At 43.3% G+C, this 27,358-nt stretch overlaps 1 protein-coding gene across 1 annotated transcript; it reads right to left on the reverse strand.

Annotated features, from left to right (window-relative positions):
• Qpct (glutaminyl-peptide cyclotransferase) lies at positions 1-27,148 on the reverse strand. Its single transcript, XM_028857903.2, has 7 exons — positions 26,942-27,148; positions 19,573-19,719; positions 14,047-14,325; positions 7,687-7,863; positions 5,829-5,928; positions 4,084-4,200; positions 1-639 (listed from the first exon to the last, which is right to left on the reverse strand). The coding sequence occupies exons 1-7, from the start codon at positions 27,074-27,076 to the stop codon at positions 494-496; spliced, it is 1,101 nt and encodes a 366-aa protein (XP_028713736.1). The 5' UTR covers positions 27,077-27,148; the 3' UTR covers positions 1-493.
• Positions 27,149-27,358: the final 210 nt, after the last annotated feature.

Below are 27,358 nucleotides of genomic sequence, written 5' to 3' on the forward strand. Positions count from 1 at the left end.
TAACATTTAATTCAAACTTTAATTTCCAAGAAATAAACTCCACAAATCTTTCTTGAAGAAATTTAAGGGCTGTCAAAATACATGTCTGTGTTATACTACATAACATAGTATATAAGACACTATATAACATAACGTATAAAACTACAGCTATATATTGTACACCATCATCATGTTTAAGTAGTATATAAACGTCCATGATTTTGATAAGTAAATCTAGTGTCATTTTAAAGTTTTCATCTAAAAGAGTTTCAAAAGTTATTTATTTTTTATTTCTTTGCATGTTCCTTTCTCGTCTCTAGATGAGAACTAATGAGCAATTAAAGGCATCATAGAATTCTATGGTTCACTGATTACATATTCAAAAACACCTACAGGATGAACCTATAGGACGGAAGTTTTACAAACAACATTTATCTGGAATCAGATTATTTAAACACCAACTTGACTTTTGAATTTGATACAGAAGCAATCACCACGAACTAAACTCAGATATTTACAAATGAAGGTATTCCAACACGAAGACTTGAATGATTTTGTTTAGGTTGTCAATGGTTGACTCATTCAGATTTTCTTCATTGTCATCCATGGTGTGCCAGACTTCAGGGAAAGGAGAAGCTATCAAATGAAGAACTGGAACACCTAGTACAAGAGAAGCAACTTGTAAGTTAGTGCAAGTTTCCAGTGGGTCAACTAGAAAGTGATATTTGTAAGCGAAGAAAGCTCTGTATCTTATAAGACACTCGATAATTCATTGTCTTGCACGCACATCTTTATGTCTTACTTCAAGACATCTTTTATGAATACTTCAAGGCTTGTCAAACAAACGTCAATCGATACAATAAGGGATGATAAGCCACCTATTGCCTGCAAGCTCTTGTTCTAGGAGTGAAAAGGCAAGACCTTGCCTATGTGGAGTTTCTATCCTAGTGGAGAAACAAGCAGGCACATATAAGATGCAATCGTAAGCAGGGCTAAAGCCTTTCAACAATAACTAATCAAGGTATGGGAATTAAGGATGGGGGGGCAGGGGCACTGAACGAAGAGCTATTTAAAGCCAGAGACGTTCTCCAGAAGCTAATATTTAAATAGAAGCACAAAAGCCAAGAGAAAGCAAGCCAGGCAAAGATCTAGAAATGAGTACTGTGGGCAACAATATTCCCAAGTGCAAACAAAGGTCATGAGGCTTGCCCTGAGCAGGGAACAGCAAGACGCCCGATGTGGCCAAATCACAGAAAGAAGTGAGAAGAGAAGTCGGAGGTGATTTGGAAACAGAATCAGAAAATGCAAGCCCTTCTAGGCCACGATAAAGACTTTCCATCTTACTTCATAAGACACCAAACCACTGGCCCTTTAAAACAGAAAGTATTAGCATAATTTGATTTACATTTTTAAAAGATGGTCCTATTTTATGTGCAAAAATAAAATTTGAGAAGCATTAGTGAAATTCAGAGACCCGTAGGGAGGCGACTTAAGAGTCACTGAGTTGATTTAGCTTTGTCACCTCTTGACACAGGAGATCTTTCTTATTAGTCAGGCCACATCAAAGTTGCACAAAGGGCAAGAACATAGCTTAACTTTATACAAGACAAGGCAGGATGTCAGTGGGTGCTGGGTTTTTTTTTTAAATATATTATGGGTTGGGAGAAACAAAGACATCATCAAGAACTTAGAATGTCTTTCGTGAGAAAAAAAAAAAAGAAGCCATGAATGAATGACATAATGACTGAATTAATCGATTTATTATATTTAGTGACTCAATCACTTTTAGATTGTTTCAGATCAGGGGAAATGGGAATTAGTGTGTAAGTTCAGTGCTGTATATAAGGGTCAGCTTAGATATCGTCTTGAAGATTTAAACACACGTGTGTGTAAGATAGAGAGGCGAAACTCAGACAAAGGGCAGAAGTAAGGACAGCCTCCAGCGCTCAGACTTGAGCAACTGGATAAATGTAGATCATTTACTGAAAAGGGCAAGGCTAGAATATTCCATACAACTCATTCTTCCGTGTCAATGAACAGTAATGGGCTCTATCATTTCATCTGATAATCCAAGAGAGAGGACTGGCCAAGGGAAGGTCTTCTTGTTTCATTTTCTTTCATCTGTATTTACTGTCTTTAATTTTCTCCATACAATATGTTTTGATCATATTCTTTCCCCTTCCCCAGCATCGCCAAGATCTTCCCCACCTCCCTGCTCTCCCAATTTCATGTTCTTTCCTCTCTCTAAAAAAAAAAATCAAAACAAATAAACAAAAAGCCAAAAAATATACCAAAACAAAACAAGCAAACAAAAAGCACACACACACACACACACACACACACACACACACACACACACACCAAAACAACAACAAAAAAAAAAAAAAAAAACATGGAGTCCATTTTATGTTGACCAATAGTGCCTGCCCTGGAGTACAGTTAACATACTGTCACTCTGTTGAGGGAAAAAAGTATTTTCCCTCTCCCAGTGGGTAAAAATTAATAGCGGGCTGGAGAGATGGCTCAGAGGTTAAGAGCACCGACTGCTCTTCTAGAGATCCTGAGTTCAATTCCCAGCAATCACATGGTGGCTCACAACCATCTGTAATGAGATCTGGCGCCCTCCTCTGTATACATAATAAATAAATAAATAAATAAATAAATAAATAAATAAATAAAATTGCAAATAGCTTTTCAGTTATGGGTGAGACTATGTGTCCAATTACCTGATAAGGGGATGTCAAACTATTACAAGCTGCATCTAAATAGTACCCGGCATCAATATAGACCAGGTGAAAGTGTGTCTAGATGTCTCCTTATCATTTATTTTGGTTTAATTATCTAATGTCTATCTTGCAGCTATATAACCAGAAGACACATGTTGGTCAAAAATCTTTTATAGCAAAATATGTATGTTTCCTTTTAAAGATAAACTCTCAAATTAATTTTAATGGCTATTTTAGATCTTTTAAAACATTTTTATATTTGTCAAAACATTAATATATAAACTTAATTTGATCACCCTAGAGGAAGCATGGGCTTAGCGATTCAAAGTGCACCAATCTTACTCACATTTAATTTGTTTCTCAAATATATGCAGTAGTTGGAGACCTGGAAACCTTCACCTTTAAAGAAAAGCTATTTAGCCAGGTGACTGTGGCCCATGCCTTTAATCCCAGCCCTCGGGAGGTAGAGGCAGGTGGATCTCTGTGAGTTTGAGGCCAGCCTGGTCTACAGAGTGAGTTCTAAGAAAGGATCCAAAGCTACGCAGAGAAACCCTGTCTCAAAACAAACAAAAACAAACAAAGCTATTTAATGGCACCAGGTAGCTAAAATAAAGTTTGGGGGGATAAGGAGGTTCTTTTTTGCATTAGGCAACCATAACTGCAGAGACCCATAACTAGTTAAGATGAGGAGAATAAATGACTGTTGAACGTTAAGCCATCGATTAGACATCTCTATCATTTAAGGCTCAGTGACCATCAAAGACGAGGGGTGGGAAGGTTGGCGGACACAGGGAGGATGGGGAGAACGGTATGAAATGCAAGCACGGTATGGTCACTCGACTCTTGAGCTCACGACATCTGTGACCATTCCAAGATCTTCCCAAGATTGAGCCCACAACATCATGTCATGGAAGATGGAAGATCCCAAGAGGTCTCACCCCTCTCTCAGGTCTTACACATATTTATAGTGGTTGCTAGGGGAGGGAGAGACATATACATTAGTGGTGTAGGTACTGGTAAGATGCCTACAAATAACCCCTCATCCTCTCTCTTGTAAGAAACCCTAACAAAACCCACTGGGTCATTCAAAAATACATGAAAGGGAAAGGGAGATTAACTGGAAAAGGGGAAGGGAGTCACAAGAGAGGGAAGGGACAAGAGAGGGCAAAAGGAAACGAATATGATCAAACTACATCTATACATATATGAAAATGTCATAATGAAACACACTATGTACAATTAACATATAACAAAAATAAAAGATTAAAAAAATGTATAAATGATGTTTTAAAATTTCAAAATGCACATAAAATATAATAAATATGGTAGGCACAGAAGGGAAAATGCACATGCACAATAATACACACACACAGTTTACCTTTTCTTAAAAATGGAATATGGTCATCCTGGATAATATTTCCATAGCCAAAATTCTGGAAATACTTCCTCTCCAAAGAATGATCCTTGAGCAAACCCAGTTCATAGAGTTCTTGTTCTGCAGACAACAACCAGACAGTAGATGAACATCTAGTTTTATCTGATTGAGTCTCAGAATACATCCTTATTTAGGGAGCTTGAAATCTTATCACACATGGAATTCGTCTTTAGACACAGAAGAGCGAACACAGCCACGTCTATGACAGTAAATGTCTAGGCGTCACCTATGTATACTTTGGAGTAGAGATTAGAGACAAGGAGTCACACGTGACTCTGGCTTTGCTGGTGAGGACCTCTTTAAGGGTAGAAGCTCAACAGAACAGTAAGAGATTGAGAAGGAGAAAATGAGTCAAAGGTGTTGGGAAAAGTCACGTGCAGATGCAAACAGGTCCAGATGGTGCATGGGGAATACCTACAGAGGGATGTTGGCCTTAAAAGTGGAATATTCAGAGAGAGTAGAATGAAGTATATCAACTGGCCACTCTGAGGACAGCTACTGTGACCTTATTTCGGTGATTTCCAAGGTGTGGTTCCTGATCAGTGACCACCTGGGACTGACTTGAGAGATGCAAGTTAGCTCGTACTATCTCAGGTTTAATGAATCAGAATTTCTGGGATACAGCCTGTAATCTATGCCTTAGCATGCCCTCGGGGGATTCTGATCTGCGCTAAAGTTTGAGAACCACTGACCTACATAACCCATCACTCTTGTTATCTTGTAACATATTCATAACCCATGTGCTGTTTGTTACAAGATGATAAGAGATTATGAGATTATAAAACAAGGAAAAAGGGCTCTCTAGGATAGCTGTTCATTTTTGTGATTGTTAAATTTACAAGGGTAAAACTGTACCAACTAGTAAGCAAGCCTGTGTAGTGAGATTTTAAGAACATTGGGCAAAGTGTCCCAGCATAGGCCCCAGGCTCCAAAAAGCCAGCCCAGCCTTGGTTCTGAACCTGCCTCAGCTGAGTCTACCAGGCTGGGCTGACTCCCCAGGGGAGACCTTGCCTTGAAGAAGGTGGGAATGAGGGGGTAGGTTGGGGGGAAGAGCTGGGGGGTGGGAGGAGGGAGGAGGGGGGAATCTGTGGCTGATATGTGAAATTAAGATAATTATAAAATAAAAATACTATTAAAAAAAAGAACATTGAGAAAGCCCCAACTACCATCCAAAATAATATTCCTATTTATCAATATTTAGATTTCCTTAACCATAGGGTACATTTTTTTCTTATACAATTAAAGACATAGTTAAAGATGCAAATCCCATGAAGGAGAACAGCACAGTGGATTTCAGTCTCAATATTGTACAATTTATTGATATGTGCACTTTGGAAAAGGAAAGAAGGGAAGCACACAGGGTCCTCAAAAATAAGACAAAGAAAGAAAATAGGAGACAAAAAGAGATGGAAAATTAAATTCAAGAGTATCTTTTGACATCATTTCTAAGAATCTAGAAATGTAGTGTTTTGATGTTTGCATTTCAAAATAGAATTCCATGCAGGAAAATAAATCAGGACTGTTGACAAATTAAGAACAATAAACTAATTGGTAGGGTAAGACAAAAGCCAGCCAAGTGTGTTAAATATTTAAAGAGCACACTTAAATCATAAATTCTGAATTTTAAAGCCTACTGCTTTTCAGTAGGAAGAAACAACATTTTGCTCTTTATTTACTGTGGTGCTTACCAATTGCTTGGAGTCTATTAAACCATCTGGTGGTTTTGGGGAAAAAATTGGGAAATGTTGGATTTGCAGCTCCAATTAAATCTAGTAAGACCAGCAGATCCTAAGGAAGAAAAAATATTACTTAATCACGGTCATCAAAGAATGTTTTAGAACCATTTATAGAGGAAAAGAGTCAAAACTAAATAATTTTAATACCTGAGATTCACACGGAGAGCTATATAAATGAACAAAGGGTTTAGTAACATTATTTGCTAACTATTTTAGAGAACTTTTTAGATCTTGCTTGTGCAACACGGATAAATGGTGATGTATTATACACCCAATGGACATAACTAAGGACAGGTCAGAAAGGCAGGTTTGACGCATATCTTATGAATTGAAAAAGGATATATTTGCTTTGCTTTCAGATGGGAGTTCAAGCATGTCTGGTCTTCTGTGCCATTATAGTTAAGCATCTTAACTTTAATCTGTAATGATAGGGGTGCATGTGGACAGAAGCCGTGACTCACGCAGCATGCAAGAAAAATTCCTCCAAAGGAAACTGTATACATACATCATGCTGCTGGTTCGCCATTTCCTTGTGTAGCAAACAAGGTGCTCAACCCAGCTACTCTCTAAGGTCTCCTGATTCTAACCTTCCATAGTAAACCAGTGTTCATTAGCTTATTTGAGCCGTAAAACATCAGCAAACTTGAGGACTCCCTGAAGACCACATCTAGATTAAGTCCTCCCAATTTAGATAAGTGAAATAATGTGTGGGTAACTACCTAGAGTGAAACCTACCATATACTGAATAAATATTTTCAGACTTCACGATTCCAAAGACACAGTATGCCCAAGTGATACATACCTACACACACATATAACTGATATTCATTCATTTGAAAAAACAGCTTGTTTGAAATAGGAACATATTCTTGAGATTGGATAAGTCTCTGTCTGAGAAGTCAATGGTCCTTTCCATCACTGTGGATCATATATCTGGATGGATAAATAACTACTAGTTATCTAGGTCTCTCCTCCTTTTCCTGAACCCTTCTGAGCCACTCAGGCACAAGTGAAGGAGTGGAGTCCTGACCGCATGTCTTTGACCCATGACAAACTGTCAATGTACCTGAGAAAGTCATGTTCACCTGAGGAGTGTTAGGGAAACTCAAAGATGACACTGATTGTTCATTTGATTCATAGGATGAAGGCCGGTAACCTGAGAAACAACAGGGATGCGTGCCGGCAGAGCGGAGGGGTCAGGGAGAGTGTCGGGGATTTGTGGAGAACCCTGGGAGGAAGGAGGTCCCAAGCATAGAACAAAGGTCCTAAGCGGGGGTCAGTGAGGATTAGTGACAAGTTGAAGATCAAGTATGGGAAGAGAGTCACAGGAGAGGATTTACTAGCAGAGCACAGAATGAAGATGAATTGAGGTTGGATGCTGAACCCACTACTTAGTAATAGCAGCGGGATTTTAAGGCAGCCTTAAAATGTCTCTTCTCTCATATCAAAACTGCCGCCCTCTGAGCTCCCTTCCCTGGGGTTCCGGTCCTCCTCTGCCTGAAAAGGCTTTCCCTCTCCATACCACACAGTATTGGGGAGAGTGGGTGAGCTCTCATACTGAATCCAATGGCTCTTCAACCTGATTCTCACATCATTTTAATTAAGCCCGGCCGAACACAGCTCCTCACACAGAATCATTCTTTTTAGCTCTGGGATTCCTCAAAAATCCAGCGCTTGCCAAGGAATGTTCTACAATAAACATTGCTCCGAGGATTTCGTGGCACTTTTAGGCCTTTACTTGGTCTTCTCGGCCTTGCCTTTCCTCTGGAGACACGGACGGAGCTAGAGAGCCAAGGTGACTGAAACTAACCATGCCATGCAGTTGGTTAGTGCCTCTCGATCCGGGAGGGTGTGGGGTGGAAGCCATCTTCTGGGCCAAGTGCCGAGAGCCGTACAGAGAATCTTGAGGAGACCAGTGAAGAAAAGCCTCTTCTCCATCAAAGAAAATGAGCCGGAGCGAGAGATCTGGCTTGGAACCAGAGACATCCTGGTTAAAAAAAAAAAAAGAACAATGTGAAAAATAAAACAAAACCAATGGAAACTCTAACTCCGACCAATCACAGACTCCCAGACTATGGTTTGTTTGTTTTTTTTAAATCACTTAGTGAGGACATATTGACCTGGGATTGTCTTAGAGATATCTATGAACACTCTATCTTCAAGATGGGTTCATGGTGATCATCGGGAGGGAGGGGGTGGGGGAGGGAGAACGGGCAAAAATGCCACAGTCAATTAAAACCCCACATTCTTTCCTAGTAACTGAGCAAAAAGGATGTTCCATGAAGCGAAGATGTCCAAGCAAGTGAAGAGATGCCAAAAGTTACTTCACACCGCTTCCGCTCCAAACATCGTCATACCACGCGAATCCCACTCCTTCTAAAGCTAAATGTCTTACATTTGGTCTTACACGGTAGGACACAGTCAGAACACGGTGGCATGCCACAGACCTCCTGTTCCGGTGCATGCGTTGCCCCAGCCGCAGCCTCTCCTGGGCTGCACCTCCTGGGAGTGTCCTATATCCCATGACTACCTTCTTGGGGCACAGGGGCCTCTCTACAGGGCTACCGCCTCCACAGCTGCCCAGAGGTTGGCTGAGGCTGCTGCGCGCAGTAAAACCTGCATGGCGGCTCATTGCTCACTTCCTAATCCCTTTTCATCCCTCTCCTTGTGAGCCAAGGCCACTCCCTACTCACTGACCTGAATGCTCCTCAGATGATGTCCCGCCTGGGAAGGTGCTTCCTGGATACCCAACCTAAAGCAACTGGGTACCTTCTTTTCACCTTACTGAAGTCTGAAATGTGTGACTGAATTTTAGCTCAAGAGTCTACCCTAGGAATGGCGTAGGGACAGAAACAAAATAATTAGAGTATTTTTCTTCAGGGCCTATACATGGGGTGAGTTAGGAGGGAGACAACAAATCCATAAGCATGATATGTAATATGCCAAGGGACTCAAGTATAAAACATTCATCCACTGAAGATCGGGAGAGGTGAGAGATGGAGTCTTGCTTGGGGTCATCAAGCAAGACTTTGTGAGAGAAACAGTGTTTGAGCCAACTAAAATGGTTTACATTTTTTATTGTCTGGCCATGGCTCTCCTGTACAGATCAATCCTTTGGGTATCCAAATCCCTAAGTCCTTCAATCTCACCAGAATCCCCAAACTCGCTTAATCTCACCTCTCCACAGCTACACTCCCGTAATGACCCTATTTATTCCATGTTTGGCCAAATGTCTGGCAATCATTCCAATCCTTCCCTTATATATTATAAATTATCGTTCCTTTGCCTCTCCATAGTCCGTTTCCTGGAAAAATAATAATAATCACATGGAGTACCAGTCTCTGCCTATTCTGTGACTATTCTCAAGATGCTGAACTTGGCCAGAACAAAATAAACAACCATGCTAGTTGCTGGCTTAAAATCCATGACCAGAAGCTAGACAGTGGTGGTGTACACCTTTAATCCCACCACTTGGGAGGCAGAGGCAGGTTACTGTCTTTGAGTTTCAGGCCAGCCTGGTCTACAAAGCGAGTTCCAGGACAGCTAGGGCTGTTATACAGTGAAAACCTGTCTCAGGGGTGAAAAAAAAAAAAAAAAAAAAATCCATGACCAGAAATTTTGCTATCGCCTTTTGTGTTTGCTAAAAGTTATATGTATTGTCTGGGTCCGTTCACTCTTAGACTGAGTATTTCCCTAATCTACAGTTCCTCACTCCCAAGTGATGGCCTTGACTTCCCCTTGCCAGTCCAATTAGACACCAATCTCTCCATATACGGACTAAATCCCATCTCCTCTTGTCTGCTATAGGGCATTGCCTTAACAAACGCTACTCCTCCTATATCAAGTTTTCTGTCTTTCATGGATATTGCTATGGGCTTACTATCTCCACTAACTGTTGACCTTCCCCCCTATTCATAGAAAAACTTGCTGGAAGAGTTCTGTATTTGCACTGTGTCAGAGTCCTGTGCTTGAGGTCCACTTTTTTTTTTTTTTTTTTTAAATGCTGGGCATTGAACCAAGGACCTCATGCATTGCAAGGCAAGTACTCTACCAACTGAATCATGTCCCCCAGGCTTTCTGTGAGTTCTGTTCTTAAGTCTATCCCTTCAGGCTTCCTATTCTCCATCTACTGAAACTGATCTTGTCAAGAACACCTAGGACCTGTACGTTGCTAAACCCAAAGGTCAACTCTCAGTCTTCACCATTCTTGACTTACTGACCACATCCAGCATGGCTGTGTGCTCCATCCTGGGTGAAATTCTTCCATTTGCCTCCTAGGACACCACCTTCTTCCTCCCTCAGTCAGGAGATGGACTTCAGTGCATATGTAGAGAGACTGGCATCTAATGATACTGGTAAGGGGAAATCAAGGCCACCGAGTGGGAGTGAGGATGGGCAAGCTAAGGAAGTGCAGTTACGGGAAAGGAAGAGTGTGAAATACTCGGTCTGAGAGTGAACAGACCCAGACATCCTTCATGTCTCTTCCCTCTTAACATCAAAGAGCACTGGGGCTTGCTCCCTCGTTCTCTTCTCATCTCTGAACTATAGTATCTATCCATCTGATACCTCTTCTGAATAGTGTGTGTGTGTGTGTGTGTGTGTGTGTGTGTGTGTGTGTGTTCTCATACCTCATCTCCAGACCAACGTATCAGTTGGCAAATTAACACCTCCACACAGATGTTTAATCAACACCTCCCACACATGTGTGTGTGTGCGCGCACACACACACACACACACACACACACACACACGCACGCACGCACGCACGCACGTAATGCATACCACAAGTTTTTAAACACAGACATCTCAGACATAATTGTCAAAAGTCAACTCCTTGGGCCGGGTGGTAGTGGTGGTGGTGGTGGTGGTGGTGGTGGTGGTGGTGGTGGTGGTGGTGGTGCACGCCTTTAATCCCAGCACTCAGGAGGCAGAGGCAGGCGGATCTCTGTGAGTTCGAGGCCAGCCTGGGCTACAGAACAAGTTCCAGGAAAGGCGCAAAGCTACACAGAGAAACCCTGTCTCGAAAAACCAAAAAAAAAAAAAAAAGTCAACAACTCCTTGTACTCCCGGAATTGCATTATTGATAATCTTCGCCCAGGTACATTGACAGAAACACTCCCCCTAGCAGTTACTCAGAGCAAAAGCCAGACTGGGAGGCTCCTCCTTTGGTCTTCCCGGTTTCTACACAAAGACGGCCAGATGGGCAGAACAGTTACACTCTCAAACATCTTGAATACTTTCGATCTTCATCGGTCAAGCTGGTTTTATTTTGTACGGATGTACACTTCCCAGAGCCTTGGCCCTCTGCTTGTTCCATCCAGCCTGAGCTGGATGCTCGCTTGCCCTGAGGCTCGCTTGCCCTGAGGCTCACTTGCCTGCTGCTCACTGGCTCTGGTCCCCTTTTATCCCTTTTACCCCCTGGCCTCTCTCTCTTCTTCTCCAGTACCTACAACCCCAGGACTTTATCTTCTGTGGTTTCCTGGTGTTTTTTTTTTTTTTACGTTAAGTTTTCTGCAACAAATTTAGATAACACTTCTAAAATGAAACAGTGCATAAGAGTGAAAATAACTGATATTTTACACATGTAATAAAAAAAAGGTCTTCATTCTGTGATTTCATGTGGCAAATGATTTTTTAAAAATTTTAAGGCATAATGTCATTGTTTTGTAGCTCCCAAGATTCCTATTGAGAAGTCCAGTGTCATAGTCATTCTTACTCCTTTTTATATGACCTGGAATGATCCCACAAAAGAACTCATCATCATTTTATTTTGTTTTTTTTTCCCCCTTCTTTCTAGAAAAGATATTTCCTCTACTTCAGAATCCTGTGTTCTTAATGTCTTTTTGAAAATAGTACTTTTAATTTAAAATTTCCAAGATCTCTTTGGTATGGTGTGATTACTCTGTTACCGAATACTCTGTTTTGTTTCATGAATATAAATTCTCTCGTCTCTAAGGATTTTTAAGTAGTGTCTAGCTATCTCCTGCCCCCTGCTCTCTTCTATTGCCTCCAACTTCATGTTTCAATTTTGCATAATTAGTTTTTCTTGTTTCCTTCCCCCTGTGGAAACTGTTCTGCAACATCTGGCCACACCTGGTGTTCATTTGTATTGAAGAACACGGTACTAAAATGTTCACTGGAGACACACATTGGTTGGCTCTACTGCAGTCATTTCAGAGCAATCTGGTGTCTATTCAACGTGCTCATGTGAGATTGCCAAATGTCCCCCCTTGGCATCCTTTACTGTGGCGTCTGCATTCTCTGGAGAAAGATCCTCCAGTCCTCTGTCTGCAGCCAGTTTCCTGGTGCTAGAAATGGGAGAAAGCCTGAAGACCTCACTGTTCCACATGATGTTCATCTCATCCCACCTCACACCCCTACCATCTCATTGTCCAAGATAAAGACGTCCACAGTCAAGGGACATGGACATGTAACTGGCCACAGTGGGAGCCACAGCAAAGGTACAAGATGCCAACTTCTGATGACTGTCCTATACCTGGAAATGGGCAGGAAGGGCTGCAGAGAGCTGGAACAGTAATTCCGTCTACTATCCAAACCACTTCCCACCACCACGTGCCCAATTTATGATAGCTAAAGAATGTACATCCCACAAAATCAGTTAAAATCAACCTAAATAAATCTGATACAGTTTGCATTCAAAATCAGCCCATTCTAAAAATTGCTCACATCACCACTTACCTCTAACAGAAAAGGTAATTCAGAGAAGGTATACATTGACTCAAATAATTTAGTGAGGATTCCCATTCAACAACCCAGTCCTTTCTATTTCCTTTCTTTTTGCTATTACTGGTACTACTATTATAATCATTGATACTTTTGCCGGACAGGGTCTCACTATGCAGCCCTAGCTCACCTGGAACTTATTATGTAGTCCAAGATGGCCTCCAAGTGACGGCAATCCTCTTACCTCAGCCTCACAAGAGCTGGGATTACAGAAATATACCACAACGCCCACCTTGGCCCTGTCCATTTCCCATACCAAAAGCAGGTGTGTGCTGTGTGGAAAGAAGGCCAAGTGGGTCACTAAGAGAAACGTTGGTGCCCAGCAGAACTATGCCTTTAAGTCACACCTCGTTCATTCCATGTCTTTCTGTTAGAAATGTACATATGAAAAGTTAACATGGCATGTCTGCTTATGGATTCCCTCACTCATGGCTAGAGATAGTTACCAGTTCAAAGCAGGCAGGGCAGGACAAAGGCATTATAGAAGTCTCAGAAAACAAAACAAAATGTGGAAAGGGTATTAAGAGGGTATAAACAATCCTTGCTTTCTTCAAGTTCTGCATATCCAGAAAAAACAGAACCAAATATCTCTATTACTTCCATTACAAGATAAACCTTTCATTTCTTTCCTCTCATTGTATCAAAGGCTGGATCCTTCATAATGCCCAGGGAAGCGGGAAAGCATTTGTTGCCTGTGAACAAAGTTTTTGTATTCACTTTGCCGTGTTTACTGTTATGAACAGTATCAGAATAAAATGTCTTCATCTAGTTTAGCACTTTCCCCCCAAGACACCCTTAAGAGCACAGAGGCTGAAATAAAATCGGAGAGTCCCAGAAGCACTCCGAGCTTCGGGCGTAACAAAAGCTCTGCTATGCTGTGTAAAACTAAGCCCTGATCCGCAGATGCAACAATAACACATTTCTGTCTTGTGTTTTTCATCTCGGTGTGTCTGAATTACCCACAAGCTGGAGAAGATCCCCCGCAGCCCTCCCCAACTCCAGAGCCACCCTCTCTCCCCGCAGAAGGTTGTGTGATGTATCACGGCTGTGTAAACAAGGAGAAATAAGCATTGCTCACTATAAAACACAATCCGCACACTTAGGCCTGCTCCATCCTTCCTTTTGCTTTGTTATTTGCAAAAAAAACGTTGTGCTCAAGCGAATATATATTCAAGTCTAAGATTTCAGTTAATGAACACACTATCATCTGTCTGTGAATTACTGCCCATGGTAGACATTTCAAAGCATGGCCTCTTCCAAATACCACTCCTTTGATCTCATATTTTTTTTTAAAAAAAAATATTTTAAAATGTACCCCAAAGTTTTGATTTCCAAATGACCTTCCCCTCCAAGGGTTCTAGAATTCACAGAGTTGCTACTGATTTTTTTTTTTAATCCTAGGAGTCAACAAAAAGAAAGCAGATACCTTCAAGGAATGGAGTTTCTTGTCTAAGGCACGAGCTAGTTCCAACATCATTGCGCACGGTACAGCTGAATCCGTGGCTCCCACGAACACTCTGCTGTTCCATCCAGGGAAATACTTGGAGTCGTAGTGGCAGGCAAGGACCAAGTGTCGTTTAGCTTCTGGGTTAAGAGTGCTGATGATATTCGAGAAGGTCCGGTACCCATAGGGTGTCTTACTCAAGAAGGTGTCGACTTCCACAACCCACTCAGCCTGAAGTCTCTGAATTCGCTGCATGATGTGCTGCTCAAAACAAACAGTTTTCACTGGTTAGCTGTGTCTCCAAAAGCCTATGTGATGCCTTCTTTGGTTGTTCTTGGAAACAGTCTCACTCTGTAGCCCAGGCTGGACTGAAACTAAGGCTGGCATTGAATTTATGCCCCTGCCTTATCATTCCAAACACTGGAATTACTGGCATACATGCTTTGCATGCTTACTGGTAGTAATAACATTGCTACTAGTTGTTATTTTAGCTGATAGCAATTTCTCATTGAAAGAAGAGGCCTCGCTCCCTCGCTTCTAACCTTTTGCCTAATTACCCATCCCATTCGGTTGTCAATATTTACCAACACTAGCAAGCTGATGTAGAACTTTCTACAGACTTCTCCTTAACTGCACAAACCTCATCACCATACGGGCACATATTTTTGAAAGAAGGAGGGGCGTTCTTTTGTAGGAAAAGCAACCTAATTTTACAGAATATTCTATCCTCGCTTTATCCACTTAACAATTTATCATGGTCAGGGGTCAAATCTACAGGTCAGGAGACAAATTCAGCTTGGCACTCCTAAAGGCTACTTCCAATATTTGTAAGAAGCTGAGGTAGTCTGTTGAGAAATCAAGCGTATCAGATCTATTTGCCTCCACTCAAAGGTCTCAAAGAATTACAAATGTCAGGTGTGTGTGTGTGTGTGTGTGTGTGTGTGTGCGCGCGCGCGCACGCGTGCGCCGAGTGCACAGAATGTGCTTCAAGTCCTACAAATGCTTCCTGTGTAGGGAACACTAGGAGAAGATACTGGCACCCACCAGCTGAAGGCTGTAGAGAAAGTTCCCATAGCAACGGATGGCTGGGGATCTGGTCAGGCCCTGCCTAAAGTAAGAGTCAAATAAGCAGCTCGGACCCAGGCTTTCTCTCTGTATCCAAGGTAGGTCCAGACCTGAATCTCTCAGCATCACCTCGGGGCCACTTTGGGCCTTCTGAGCAGTACAGTGACTGAGGCAGGAAGTGGAGATAGGAACAGCATGCCAGGGACTCAAAGTGTCTTCCTTAAGAACCTAAAATGTACACTATGACAAGTTACGGCTGAGTTCATCACTAGTTCATCTTGCCTTTTCCCCATCCTCATTTTTCCTTGGCGTCATTTCTCTTCTTGTATTTCTTCATTCCCCTCCAGTATTGTGTTCATCTTTGTGAGGTGCCTTATTAAAAAAAAAAAAAATTAATCCTCAAACACAAATTAGCCATTATAAAAACTGTCTACTCATCCCTCAATTAACATCTAGAAAGGAGGGACCTTGAGGTAATGAACAAAAAACTCACAATAGCTGGAAACAAATGGGAGGGAATTTTTTTCCTCCCAAGGAAATACAGGATTTTCTATTCTGGCCAAGTCTTGTGTGGCCGACAGCCTGCTGATGTGTAACATGACACACAGGCAAAAGGGCTTTGGACAGAGTAGAGCCAGAAGCTTCCAAGGAGAGGGGAACTTAAACAGAGGGGCGGAGGCTCGAGGGCATACCATCGATCTTGAAAAAGCCGAATAAACAGCCGGATCCCTTTGGTCTGTGCAATCGTTGAGTTAGTCTTTAACCTAAACAGCACTGTGCATCCCTCGCCTTCCTCTTCTCCACTGTTCTACATGCTCTCTTCCCTCCAAGCCATCAAAAGAAACGTCTAAAACCTTCTCACAACCAGCTTTCAGATCGCACTGATTTTGTTATGCCCCACAGTTTCCTATACGATGCTTTGCTCACAGTGGTCTATCATCCGGAATAGGGGCTGGCTGTAGCGGTAAATGTGGGTTAATGTCATGCGAACTACGTAAAAATCGCATGATATAGAACATCAGTTGTCTGGCTAGAGAGAGAGAAATCCCTGAGCATCTAAGTTTTTCCAAAGCAGATGAAAATGAGTTATCCCTAGACTTTGTTTGACTCCAGAACATCTGGTGTCCAGATGACAAGCCACTCCATAAAATGGCTTCTTGACACCAATAGTAGCCTGAGAAACAAATTGGGATTTTAAAGCATCCATTAAAGGTTATCTGTTAGCATTGTTCAGAAGCCTCATCCAGAACCTCATTTCTCCTATCAGTTTCCCCTCCCTTGGCCGCGCCACCTAACACCTATATGCATACTAACATGCACAAAAATGATCAGCAAGAGCCCCAGATAGCTGTCCCTGACGGAACCTTTCTGTATGCAACATAAATATTTTTAGCTATCTTAGTAACTAAGATGAAATTAGGATACCAATACTTTCGATGTTTTCAGCTTTCAAAATTATTTAGTCTCTGAGTGTCCGCCACAGATGTCTCTGAAGGAGGTTCCCCAAAACCACTGCTTTTATCGTGATATCCCTAAGGTTTAAACATCAGTGTGTCTCCCTGACTCCAAGGGATCAAAGGCTGGCCCTCCAAGAGTGATGAGGGGTGAGGGCTGGATAGTCTATTATCGGGCATTCTGATTCTGGGTGAGCCAATGGGGAAAGTCATTCTAGGTTAACATTAGTAAATGGTCCTAAGTCTAATTTAATTCAACTAAAATTCTAATTTTGAGTATCTGAGGAACTGTGACATCATTAGTAGACCAGGGTAGCTTGGAGGAAGTGGATTCCCCAGTACTTGCAGTAAGTCTGCAAATGTACAGTTGTCAGGGTTCTGACCCTGACATGGTAGAGATGTAGTTAACTTTTCTCTAGGTTCCTCCTCCCTACGCGGGCTCTGGGGATCCAAACTGAAGATACTCCACACAGGGTCCTCAAAGCAGACGGTACACCAGCAACAGGCTATACCTTTTACTGAAGTTCAGTTTTGACTTCCCACACTCACTGTGACTCCCTGATTTCTTGGGCTTGTCTCTCTCTCTCTCTCTCTCTCTCTCTCTCTCTCTCTCTCTCTCTCTCTCTCTTGTTTTTTTGTTTTTTTGAGATAGGGTTTCTCTGTGTTGCTTTGGTGCCTGTCCTGGATCTCACTCTGTAGCCCAGGCTGGCCCTCAAAACTCACTGAGATCTGCCTGGCTCTGCCTCCTGAGTGCTGGGATTAAAAGCATGCGCCACCACCACCCGGCTGGATATTTACTTTTGAACATTTTTTTTTATTTTTATTTTGTGTATGAGTGTGTCTGTGGGGGGTGGGTGGGTGTGCCTGTGAGGCCAGAGAGGTTGCGTTTCCTAGAGCTGGAGTTATAAGCAGTTGCAAGCCACTCAGTGTGGGTGTTAGGAACCGTATTTGGTCCTCTGCAAGAGCAGTATGCTCTCTTAACTGTTGAGTCAGCTCTGCAGCCCCTGAATGTATGTCTTTTAATCATAACAATACTTGTATATTTATGGCATATATTGCGTACAAGACAGAGCTTCAACAACTTTCATTATGTTTATGGCCTCCCTGAGTCCATAAACAAGGAGCTTGGGCTCAAGTCTACATATATGTATCTGAGTGTAGACGGCCTTCTGAGTCAATTGTGTGAGAAAATGGGAAAGGTTGAATCAAGTGAGTGTCATAGACATGGGTTGTTTCCTAATGAGGAGCTGAGGACTTTGGAAAACAAGAATTTGGACCTTTTAAGAAAATTCTTGCCAGGCGGTGATGGCGCATCAGGAGGCAGAAGCAGGTAAATCTCTGGGAGTTGGAGGACAGCCTGGTCTACAGAGTGAGTTCTCGGACACCCAGGACTACACAGAGAAACCTTGTCTCAAAAAAAAAAAAAAAAAAAAAAAAAAAAAAAAAAAAAAGCCAAAAAGAAAGGAGGAGAAGAAAGAAGGAAAATCCTTAGGACATTGGGCCTTAGAAGACTGTGAAGTAAATATGTACACCTCACTCTCCAGTGTGCCACCAGCTGATGCTATTGGGGGTCACTTGTCTTTGATCTAATTTCTCCCAAACCTCCAGTTACAGAAAATCAGGCAGATCTGAGTTCAAATTGCTAGTACAACTTAACTGCAAATAACACATCCTGGGAGAGTGAGGCAGGAGGACTACCTCAAGTTTAAGTCCAGCCTGGGCTACATGGTAGGTTCTAGGCCAGCCTGGATTGCAGATTGATATTGTGTATCAAAAAAGATATATAAATAAAAAGAAAGGAAAGAAGGAACTGAGGGAGGGAAGGATGGAAGTTGGCCATCATCATCATCATCATCATCATCATCATCATCCCGCAGTGTTCCTGAAGGCTAAAAAAACTGAGTTTGTTAGGGTCTCATTAGAGGAGCTATTCAAACAGGAAGCAGGAGGCTAAAAAGCCAACAAACATGTCTGTCAAGGCTAGTGTTGGGAGATGGAAACTACACCATAGAGAAAGAAGAGCTATGAGCTGGGTAGAGGAAACACGCAGGTCTCTCTAGACACGGCAGTAGTTGCCAAGGTTTTTGTCTAAGAAGTTGAGAAAGTAGAATATTCAGTGAGAGGCTTTGAGAGGCCAGACTCATTCCTCCCAAGCTGTCCCCTGAATGGGATGAGTTCGAAAAAGCAGACATGGAGAGGAAGGATTTCATGTTGCTCAGGCAGATTGGCACAACACAAAGAAACTCAACGTCTAGCCCAGCTTACAGCTTATTCTGCCCTCTGTGGCAGTGTCATCCGAACTGCAGCAGGAACAGCAACAAACCTAGAAATCGGTTTAGTGGGCCACCATGAGCACTTCCTTCAGTTCACAAAACAGAATTTACAATATCCAAGCAAAGCACAAGTAATGACCATGAGCGGTTTGCCAAATACTTTCATTACAGCTAAACATATTGTTATACATCCTTGTCTGTGAAATACACAATAGGTTTCTACTGTGGGTCAAAGCAAAGGTTTGAGAACTCTAGACAGAAGATAATCACTGTACATACCCCCCCGGGGGGGGGGGAGACAATTTCCCACAAGAAGAAAGGAACTAGCAGCTCAGTGATTCACTCTTGCCTCAGAACTGCCAAGCAAGCACTATGAAAAGCTGTTGAAGTTTGGATTCTAGGGTCCACCAAGGTTGCTTGTCAAGCCAGGAGTGTGTTATTGAAGTGACCAAGCATGGAGGAGTTAGTATCCCGTATTATTGCTGCTGTAGCAGAGACAGTGGTTTTCACACACAAACTGATCTTCAGTCCATGGGTATCACTCAATCCAGAATAGACACTTACTCTCAGATGTTCAACTTTCTTGATTACATCTGATATCTAGATGATGTATCCAGATATTACACATCTCCGAACTTTAGCCATCTTCTTATCATCCCCCACGGTAAAGCAAAGCATTCTTTTAAAGCCTTTGGGCGTATGTGCTGTGTTCTTACCTGACGGGCAGAATAGCTTCCAGGTGACCCTGGATAGCGTTCTATCAGCAATGGTCTCAAGTCATTTTGCCACATTGCAGAAATACTGGTGCCTTCTGCAACTTGCTGAAGAGATGAAGAATTCAAATGTGCCGGTTGGTGGTGGTTCTGCAATTAAATAAAATTATTTAGCCTGAATTGCATGTGTTCAAGACAACATGACACATCTGCGATCAGTAGCTCTAAAACCTCAAAATAAAAGGAACAAGGTTTATTTCATATGAGGTAAAGGACTCAACTACAAAACTGGCCCCTTGGATCTTCTAGAATTTGGCAAGTTGTTTTAAAAAACAAAATTGACAGTAGGCTTTCATTGTGAGAATATTTCACACACTTACAATCTGCGTAACTTAAAATGATTTTTTTTTGGTTAATTTCATTGTAAAACTAAAGTTTAAAAATAACAGTTATGGATTGGTGAGATGACTCAGTGGATAAGCACTTGTCAACAAGCATGGAAACCTGAGTTCTATCTCTGGGACTCACATGGTGGATGGAGAGATCTGACTCGAGCAAGTTGTCTTCTGAGCTACACATACACACCATGGTATACACATACACACACACACACATACACACACACACCATGGTTTATATATACACACACACCATGGTATACATGTACATATACACATAAATAATTGTAATTTTAAAAAAGTTAATAGCAGCTATATGTAGTACCAACACTTAGGAGTCAGAAGCATGAAGATCATAAATTCAAGGCTAGCCTAGGCTATACAGACGACCCTTATGTTAAAACACCAACACAACAAAACCAACCATTATGACACTATTATCTGAAGAAAATGTAAAACTTAAGAAGCTGCCTAATTGACTGTGGTCATTTTGCTTTAAGTGTTCTTCAAGAGCTGGGAAGTTTGTTATTTGTTTGGAATTCAAAACAGAAATTGAGGGATAAATGATTCAACTGGAGACTCTACAGTCACATAAACTCATGATGCCATGAAAGTAGAAACAAACCCAGGATACAAGGGGAACTAATGAGTGTGTATAGAAGGCAAGGCTGCAGAGCACAGGAGACCGACTATGTCTAAAGCACATTACACACTTGGGTGAAAACGGCCTTATGGAGCCCTACACGACAGACAAGTGTATTCCCTAAGCAAGTTTGTTATTGAAGCCTTTAAATCCCTTAGCACCCGCAGGATCTAAGTCCTCATGGTAGACCTTAAACAGCACTGGAAGGAGGAGGAGGAGGAGGAGGAGGAGAAGGAAGGAAGAGGAGGAGGAGGAAGAGGAAGAAGGCGGCTGAAGCTAAAAGACGAAAACAACTGAAATGTGAAGTGAACTCCATCACCATGGCTGTTCCTTAACCATCCAAGAAAAACCTGTCTATCGCTCCGGCTGCCTTGCAAGCTCCATGGTGTGCTGCTGGCTCCCACTCATCATGCTTTGGTCATCTAGCATCCAAAGTACCAAGCATCCAGTACCTAGCATCCGGGTACTTTGAGGTCGTATCTCTTAGGGTCGTGGCATCCCAGCAAGGCAATCTGCCCTTCAGACTGTTTCCCTTTCTCTTCACCTTCAAAACTCCTTTAGCCTGAAGGCCATTTCTCAGGGGTTGTATTTCATGTCTGCATTTCCCATAAGTCACAAGCTCTAGGAGGGCTAGAATTGCCTCCTAGTAATCCATCTCTCCCAAGTGTCACAGGGGCGTGGTTCACATGGAGCATCCAGTAACTGCTGGGTAATTTCAAGTCATGGACATATAAACTAAGCATTTTTTTTTAACTATCTTGGCTATAAACACGTTTACATAGTAGAAAAGTAAAATTCACATCTCTGTCTTCATAAATACTAAGCCAGCTGAATGCATATGCAGCTACAGAAGTCCAAAGAGGCATGTGGCTATGTCCCAGTTCCGGTGGTTACCTGTTCAAAGGGACAAGACATGTCCTAGTTCCGTGTTTGTGAGCTTTATTCTCTTTTTAGTTTCTGCTCGATGCTTCCGGCAATTCACAGCTCATTGGCCCGGGGCAGTCACCATGACAAATGAGAACTCCATGTCAAATTCTGTGTCAGGGTCCAGCAAGATGTGCCCGTGGTTAAAGGTGTTTGCTGCCAAGCCTGACGACCTGAGTCCAATCCCCAGATTCTATATTATAGGAGAGAACTGATTCCAGCAAGTTGTCCTTACACACACACACACACACACACACACACACTACATAAATAAATGGATAGGCATTCTTATTCACACAACTATTTTATCAGTGGCTCCTTTTCTAGTCATTGTACATTGCTCCACCCCAGAGCCAACCTAGTCACTGTGGCCAGAGTTCTTCACGTCATGTCCACAATGAAAAGAAATCAAAGTTACGTTTAAATGCATGCTTTATAGACGCTTGGAGAAAAAAAAAATCTCGAAAGACAAGAAAAACAAGAATAAAATAAACATCCCTCCAGCATCTCTATATTGGTTCCTATTCACAACGCTGTGGCACAAAACCGAACAAAAGCAATTTAAGAAACGAAGGGTTCCGTTTGCTCAGTCTGACGGCCCTCGATTCAGAGAAAACATGGCGGCTGGCTGGCCCATGGGACAGCGGGTCACATATCCGCAGTCAGGAAGCAGAGGGAGGTGAAGGCTGCTACTTCGCTTGTTTTTATCTTTTCGTCCAGTCTAGGACTCCAGCCTGTGGAATGGTGCCACTCACATTTAGGCTGTATCTTCCCACCTTGGCTAACCCAATCTAGGAACTCCTCCACAGACCGGCACGGAGGCTTGTCTCCTACGTGGATCTACGCTCTGTCAAATTGTTGATCCCCATTTAAGCATCACACCCTCGCACTGCAGAAGAAACTGTGTATGAATGCTACCTGACAAGTAACTCTTAGTAGCTGATAGTAAGGTCAGCAGACAGACCCACGGATGCTCCTGAATACGGAGACTTTCAAGTACTCATCGGCTCTTCAACGCAAAAATGGTTGATTTTCTTAAGTGCGCTTCAACAAAGAACTCTTTTTTTCCCCATTTTTTTCTGGGACCAGATGCATCTGCAGAATCACAGAAATAACAAACTTCCTAGCTCTTGAAGGACACTTAAAGCAAAATGACCACCTCGATTCACAAAAAGCCGCCTCAGGAAAACCATGCAGCTGGCCCATGCTAAACAGTGCACCTCCGACCTAAGTAGCGATTCTCAACCTTTGGGGCTCGAATGACCCCTTCACTGGGGGGGGGCAGGGGGGGTCCGCCTAAAACCATCAGAAAGCACTTACATTACGGTTCATAACCGTAGCAAAAATTACAGTTATGAAGTAGCAACAAAAAATAAATTTTATGTTTGGGGGTCACCACCACATGAGGAACTGTATTAAAGGGTCACAGCATTAGGAAGGTGGAGAACCACTGGACTAAAGGAATCTTACTCTGAGAACTCACTAGCTACAAAAACTTGTTTGGAAACAAGAATAAGTAAGAAGAGGAAAGTGGGAAGAAAGGGTAGACTCAGAGGACAGAAGCTGAGCCCAATGCCATGCTGAAGCTAGGTGTGGAGGTGCACACCTGTGACCCCAGGACTCGCATGCCAGAGACAGGAGAATCACTACAAGTCTGAAGCCAGCCTGATCAACACCGGTGAATTCCAGGCCTATGGCAGGGCTGTACAGTGATAACTCTGCCCCCAACCAAACAACCAAAACCAAACAGCATTAAGCCCAATGGCAAATACAAACTCCGAGCTTATCCTAGGTTTATTTCAATGGAAAGGTACTTTGGCAGTTTCTGTTGGTGCCAACATTCTCAGAGGGGCCAGGCTCTGTTACAGCCCTGGCCTTGTCTTTTCATCCAGGCAGAAAGGACAATGAAGTCTGCTCTAGGTGACAAGAGTCTTTCAGCTGAAAACAAAACTGTGAAGCCGATAGCCAGAAACATCTCCTGTCTAATCACACGGTCCCAGGCCAGAGGGTTTCGTTACATAATTTGGAGAGGTGGCCTAGCTCGAGGAGGGAATGAAAGTTTTAAAACACTGAATGTGAAGGAGATCGTTACCGAAGTACAGCCAATTCAGGCTTCTGCTTTTATGAGCATTCCAGACAGTCTTCAGATTAAACTTTTGCTACCTGTAAGTTCAGCCAGCACTTAGGAAATGTGTGTGGGAGCCACAGATGGTGAAAATGCAGAAGGAAAGGAAAGGAGTTGGACACTGATCAAGATACTGCCTTCTTGTCCAGTGTTCTTAAAATCAGAACAGAGAGGGAACTACAACAACCGAGGGACCAGTCCCAGCTCCTCCTTTAGTTGTTATGACTAAGAAAAGTTTCCTAGTGTGTAAAACGGACACCACAGTCCTTATCCACCAGACAGTAGAGACTCCAAGACGACAGTTGTTTGTTTTTCTCATCTGCTAACACCCAGGTCCTCACTGACCCCTCTGTCCCTGCCTTGAAGTCTCCTGCTTCCAGAAAAGTCACATAGATGGAAAGGTGGATGGGTAAAAGAGCTTAGAACCATGGAGAAGGGGAACTCCTTTTAGAATAAGATGTGGTGCAGAAGCAGAAGCATGGGAAATGTTTCAGAGAGCAGTTCAGTTTTCGAGAGCCTACTCTGGGTACTTCAAAACCTTTACCTCTCCACCTCTAACATGGCTTGAATGTTCCTGCCTCACCTTTGTCAAAATACAGGACGATTCTCCCAGTTAAAATACATTGCATCTCAGCTTGATTTGACAGAGATTTGCAAGCAACCTCAGCGTTCAAGGCAAAGAAATAAATTATCAACTGAGGATGGTTTCGCCATCATCAAGTTATGCTTTCCTCGAATTTTATCAGCTTACCGCAAGATTCAGGACATGCTATTAATCATATTAAGCCGTGTGTACAATTAGGAACTCTGCAGCAAAATACTTAGGTATACTTATTTTAAAACAATTAAAATATGTTGAGCCTTTAAGGTAAGCTAGCCACTGTGCTGTTGTATAGCATATTCATTCAATCCTTATAACAACCTGAAATGTAACATTGTTACTCATCTCTAAAAATGTATCTGTGTGTGTGTGTGTGTGTGTGTGTGTGTGTGTGTGTGTACATACATAAAGGGGCAATAAAAACACCCAAAAGATTAAAAGGAATTATCTAAAGAATGAGATTGTGGGTGATGTTTGTTTTCTTTTTAGAATACTTTTTCTTGTATTTTTGAAGTTTTCTAGTATGAGCGTGTGTTACGTTCACAACTAGGGACACTTCAAGGGAAGCGCCACGGCTTAGCTCCTTGAACCTAACGTTCCTTTTAAAACATAGGAAGCCCTTCAATAGCCAGCAGTTCCCGTCTGAAGGAGAACTGATTCGATGAGATTATCTTTTTTGACAACTAAGCCAAAAAAATGGGTCTGGAGTTGATATTAAAACAGGGCTGGGCGTGGGGGAGGGGTGGGAACAGGAACAGTCCTTCTAGATATGCATCAGCCTTCGGCATCAAGATGACTTTAAAACTGGAGGAGGGAGGTCCAGGAACTGGAGTCTAGGGGTGGGAGAAGAAAAGATGCCCCAAATGTGCTTCCGGATTCAGAATGCCACTTGGGGTCCACTTGGCCCAGAGAGGTAGGGTTAGGGGTACCCTCAATACCCTTTAATACACATACATACACATATGGCCCCAGCTGGGGGTGTAATCATTTATAATGTCTCTATGGAAGGTTTCCAGGCTTCAAATCATTAAATCATGATTCTAAACCCAGCCATAAACTAGGGTTGATCTGCTTTTGACCATTAGATGCCCACTAAAAGAGACACACCTTTATTTCCAAACAAAGGCAATGGATTTTGAAACGGATGCTTTCCTTATCACAGGTCTCCTGTTAGCAGACCTGTGCACCAAGAGCACACCTCACCTGATTAAAACAGTCGACTGTCATAAAAGGCAGGAAGGCATGTATTCTAGTGTGGCCTGACTCATCTCCCACGCTACGGAGTGTGGCTGGCTGCCCGGAAGACTTTATGAACAGGAGCAGGAGGAGCTATTAACCGAGAAATGTCATGGCTGACTGTCACTTGTGTCTTTCGAGTGTTTACTTTCCCAGTGAAACCGTCCCTAGAAGCTTCTTAAAATAAAGGAAATGGAAATTCACATTTCAAGAGACATTTCTCAAAAGTTCAACTCTCATTAGTTCAAAATATTTTAAGAATCACAGAAGAGTCTCCCACCTAGAAACACCCCAGGCTACTACTCGTGTCCACAGACAGACCCTGGGTGTGGCTCGGCTCCTTCTAACCCATTTAGATCTGTCTTAAAGACACATTTGGCCTGATGCCATATTCTGGTTTTAATATCCCCTTCCCAATGCTTGACCTCCCAAGTACTCCAAAACGGCTGAAGAAGAGGATTTTGCTCAATTGCTGGGGCAGCCCTTTGGAGCCTCTGTGGGAAATTGTTTTTTGCTCATCCTGGAGTGACTGGTGTAAATGGGGGTCTGTTGGGAGTCCTGAAGGGAAGCTGGCTAAGCCCGAGCTCACCTGAAGTGGACCATTCATATACATGTGCATGAGACTAACTGGGAGTGAACATTTCAGACGTTCAGAAACACTGAGCGCTTTTAAAACAGTCATTTAAGTAATGTTGTCGAAAGTTTCTATCCCTAGACTGCTGCCGCTCATGGTTTCTTTAAAGGCATACCATTTCACTCCCAAACCATCAACATTGGCACAGCCCTTAGCAATTTCATGACTTCAAAACTGTTGAGCAAGAAAAGGAAGTAATTGTGAATCTATTTTCTACACACAGAGGAGACTTGGCAAATCATTTGTATTCTGAATCCCTTAAATGAGATTTCCACAACTCCATCCATTTATCCGAAAACACCATGCGCCTCTTTTAAATTTAAATATCTAACAATACGTTGGCGCTGAGTCCACAAGGAAAGTCCATCCCCACGGAGCATCCATGAATGCAGCAGTTGGGGATTCGCGGGCACACCCCTCACTAGTCTAGGCACCCAGGAACTCAGCGAGTGAGCGCAGGGATCGCTGGCCTCCAGGGTCTCGAGCGGGTGGTGGCGCCCCCGCGCCCCTGTTCTTGCACAGCCGGCGAGACACACTTCCTATGCTTATCAGCACCCCATCAGAGCGCTGCCAAAGGGAGGCGGGTGACATCACCCAGCCCCCAGGCGTCTCCAGCGCAGCCCCGAGACCTGCTCTGGGGGGTTGGGAAAGAGCGCTAGCTCCCAGGTGCCGAGTGGGGACTGGACCCTAGGCAGGGGGACAGCATCCCTGACCCCCGCCCTCCCCATAGTGCAGGAAGAGATGGCCCAGTCCCGGGTCTTGGCACCCTCCAAGAGCCACTCAAGTACGGCATGCTGAAGCGGCCCCTCACCTTCTCCTCCGTCCAGGGATGGGTGTCGGGACTCTGGGTCCCGGCTGTCAGAGACAAGACAGCCGCCAGCAGCAGCAGCAGCAGCAGCAGCAGGTGGAGGGTGCCCACGACGCGCCGGCTGTCGCCGCCTGCCATCTCTGCAAGAGTGTGTGGGCGCGGATTCCCCGGGCCGCCGGCGGTCACGAGCCCGGGAACGCGCGCCGGTCGCCTTCCCCCTTCTCCACCCTTGGGTTGACTGTGCCCGCCTCCCCATCGCCTCCGGTGGCCTCCCGCTGCGCTGCGCCGGCAGAAGCCAGCAGCAGCCCTCCGCCCCCCACCCCCCAGACGCCAGCAGGCCAGGGGACAGGGCTGCCCCGGGTGACACGAGCTTCGGAATCCAAGGAACAAAGAAGGCCACTTCCTTATCTTGGAGAGGAT

The sequence above is a fragment of the Peromyscus leucopus genome, chromosome 22, assembly GCF_004664715.2.
Source record: "Peromyscus leucopus breed LL Stock chromosome 22, UCI_PerLeu_2.1, whole genome shotgun sequence".
Classification (NCBI taxonomy): domain Eukaryota; kingdom Metazoa; phylum Chordata; class Mammalia; order Rodentia; family Cricetidae; genus Peromyscus; species Peromyscus leucopus.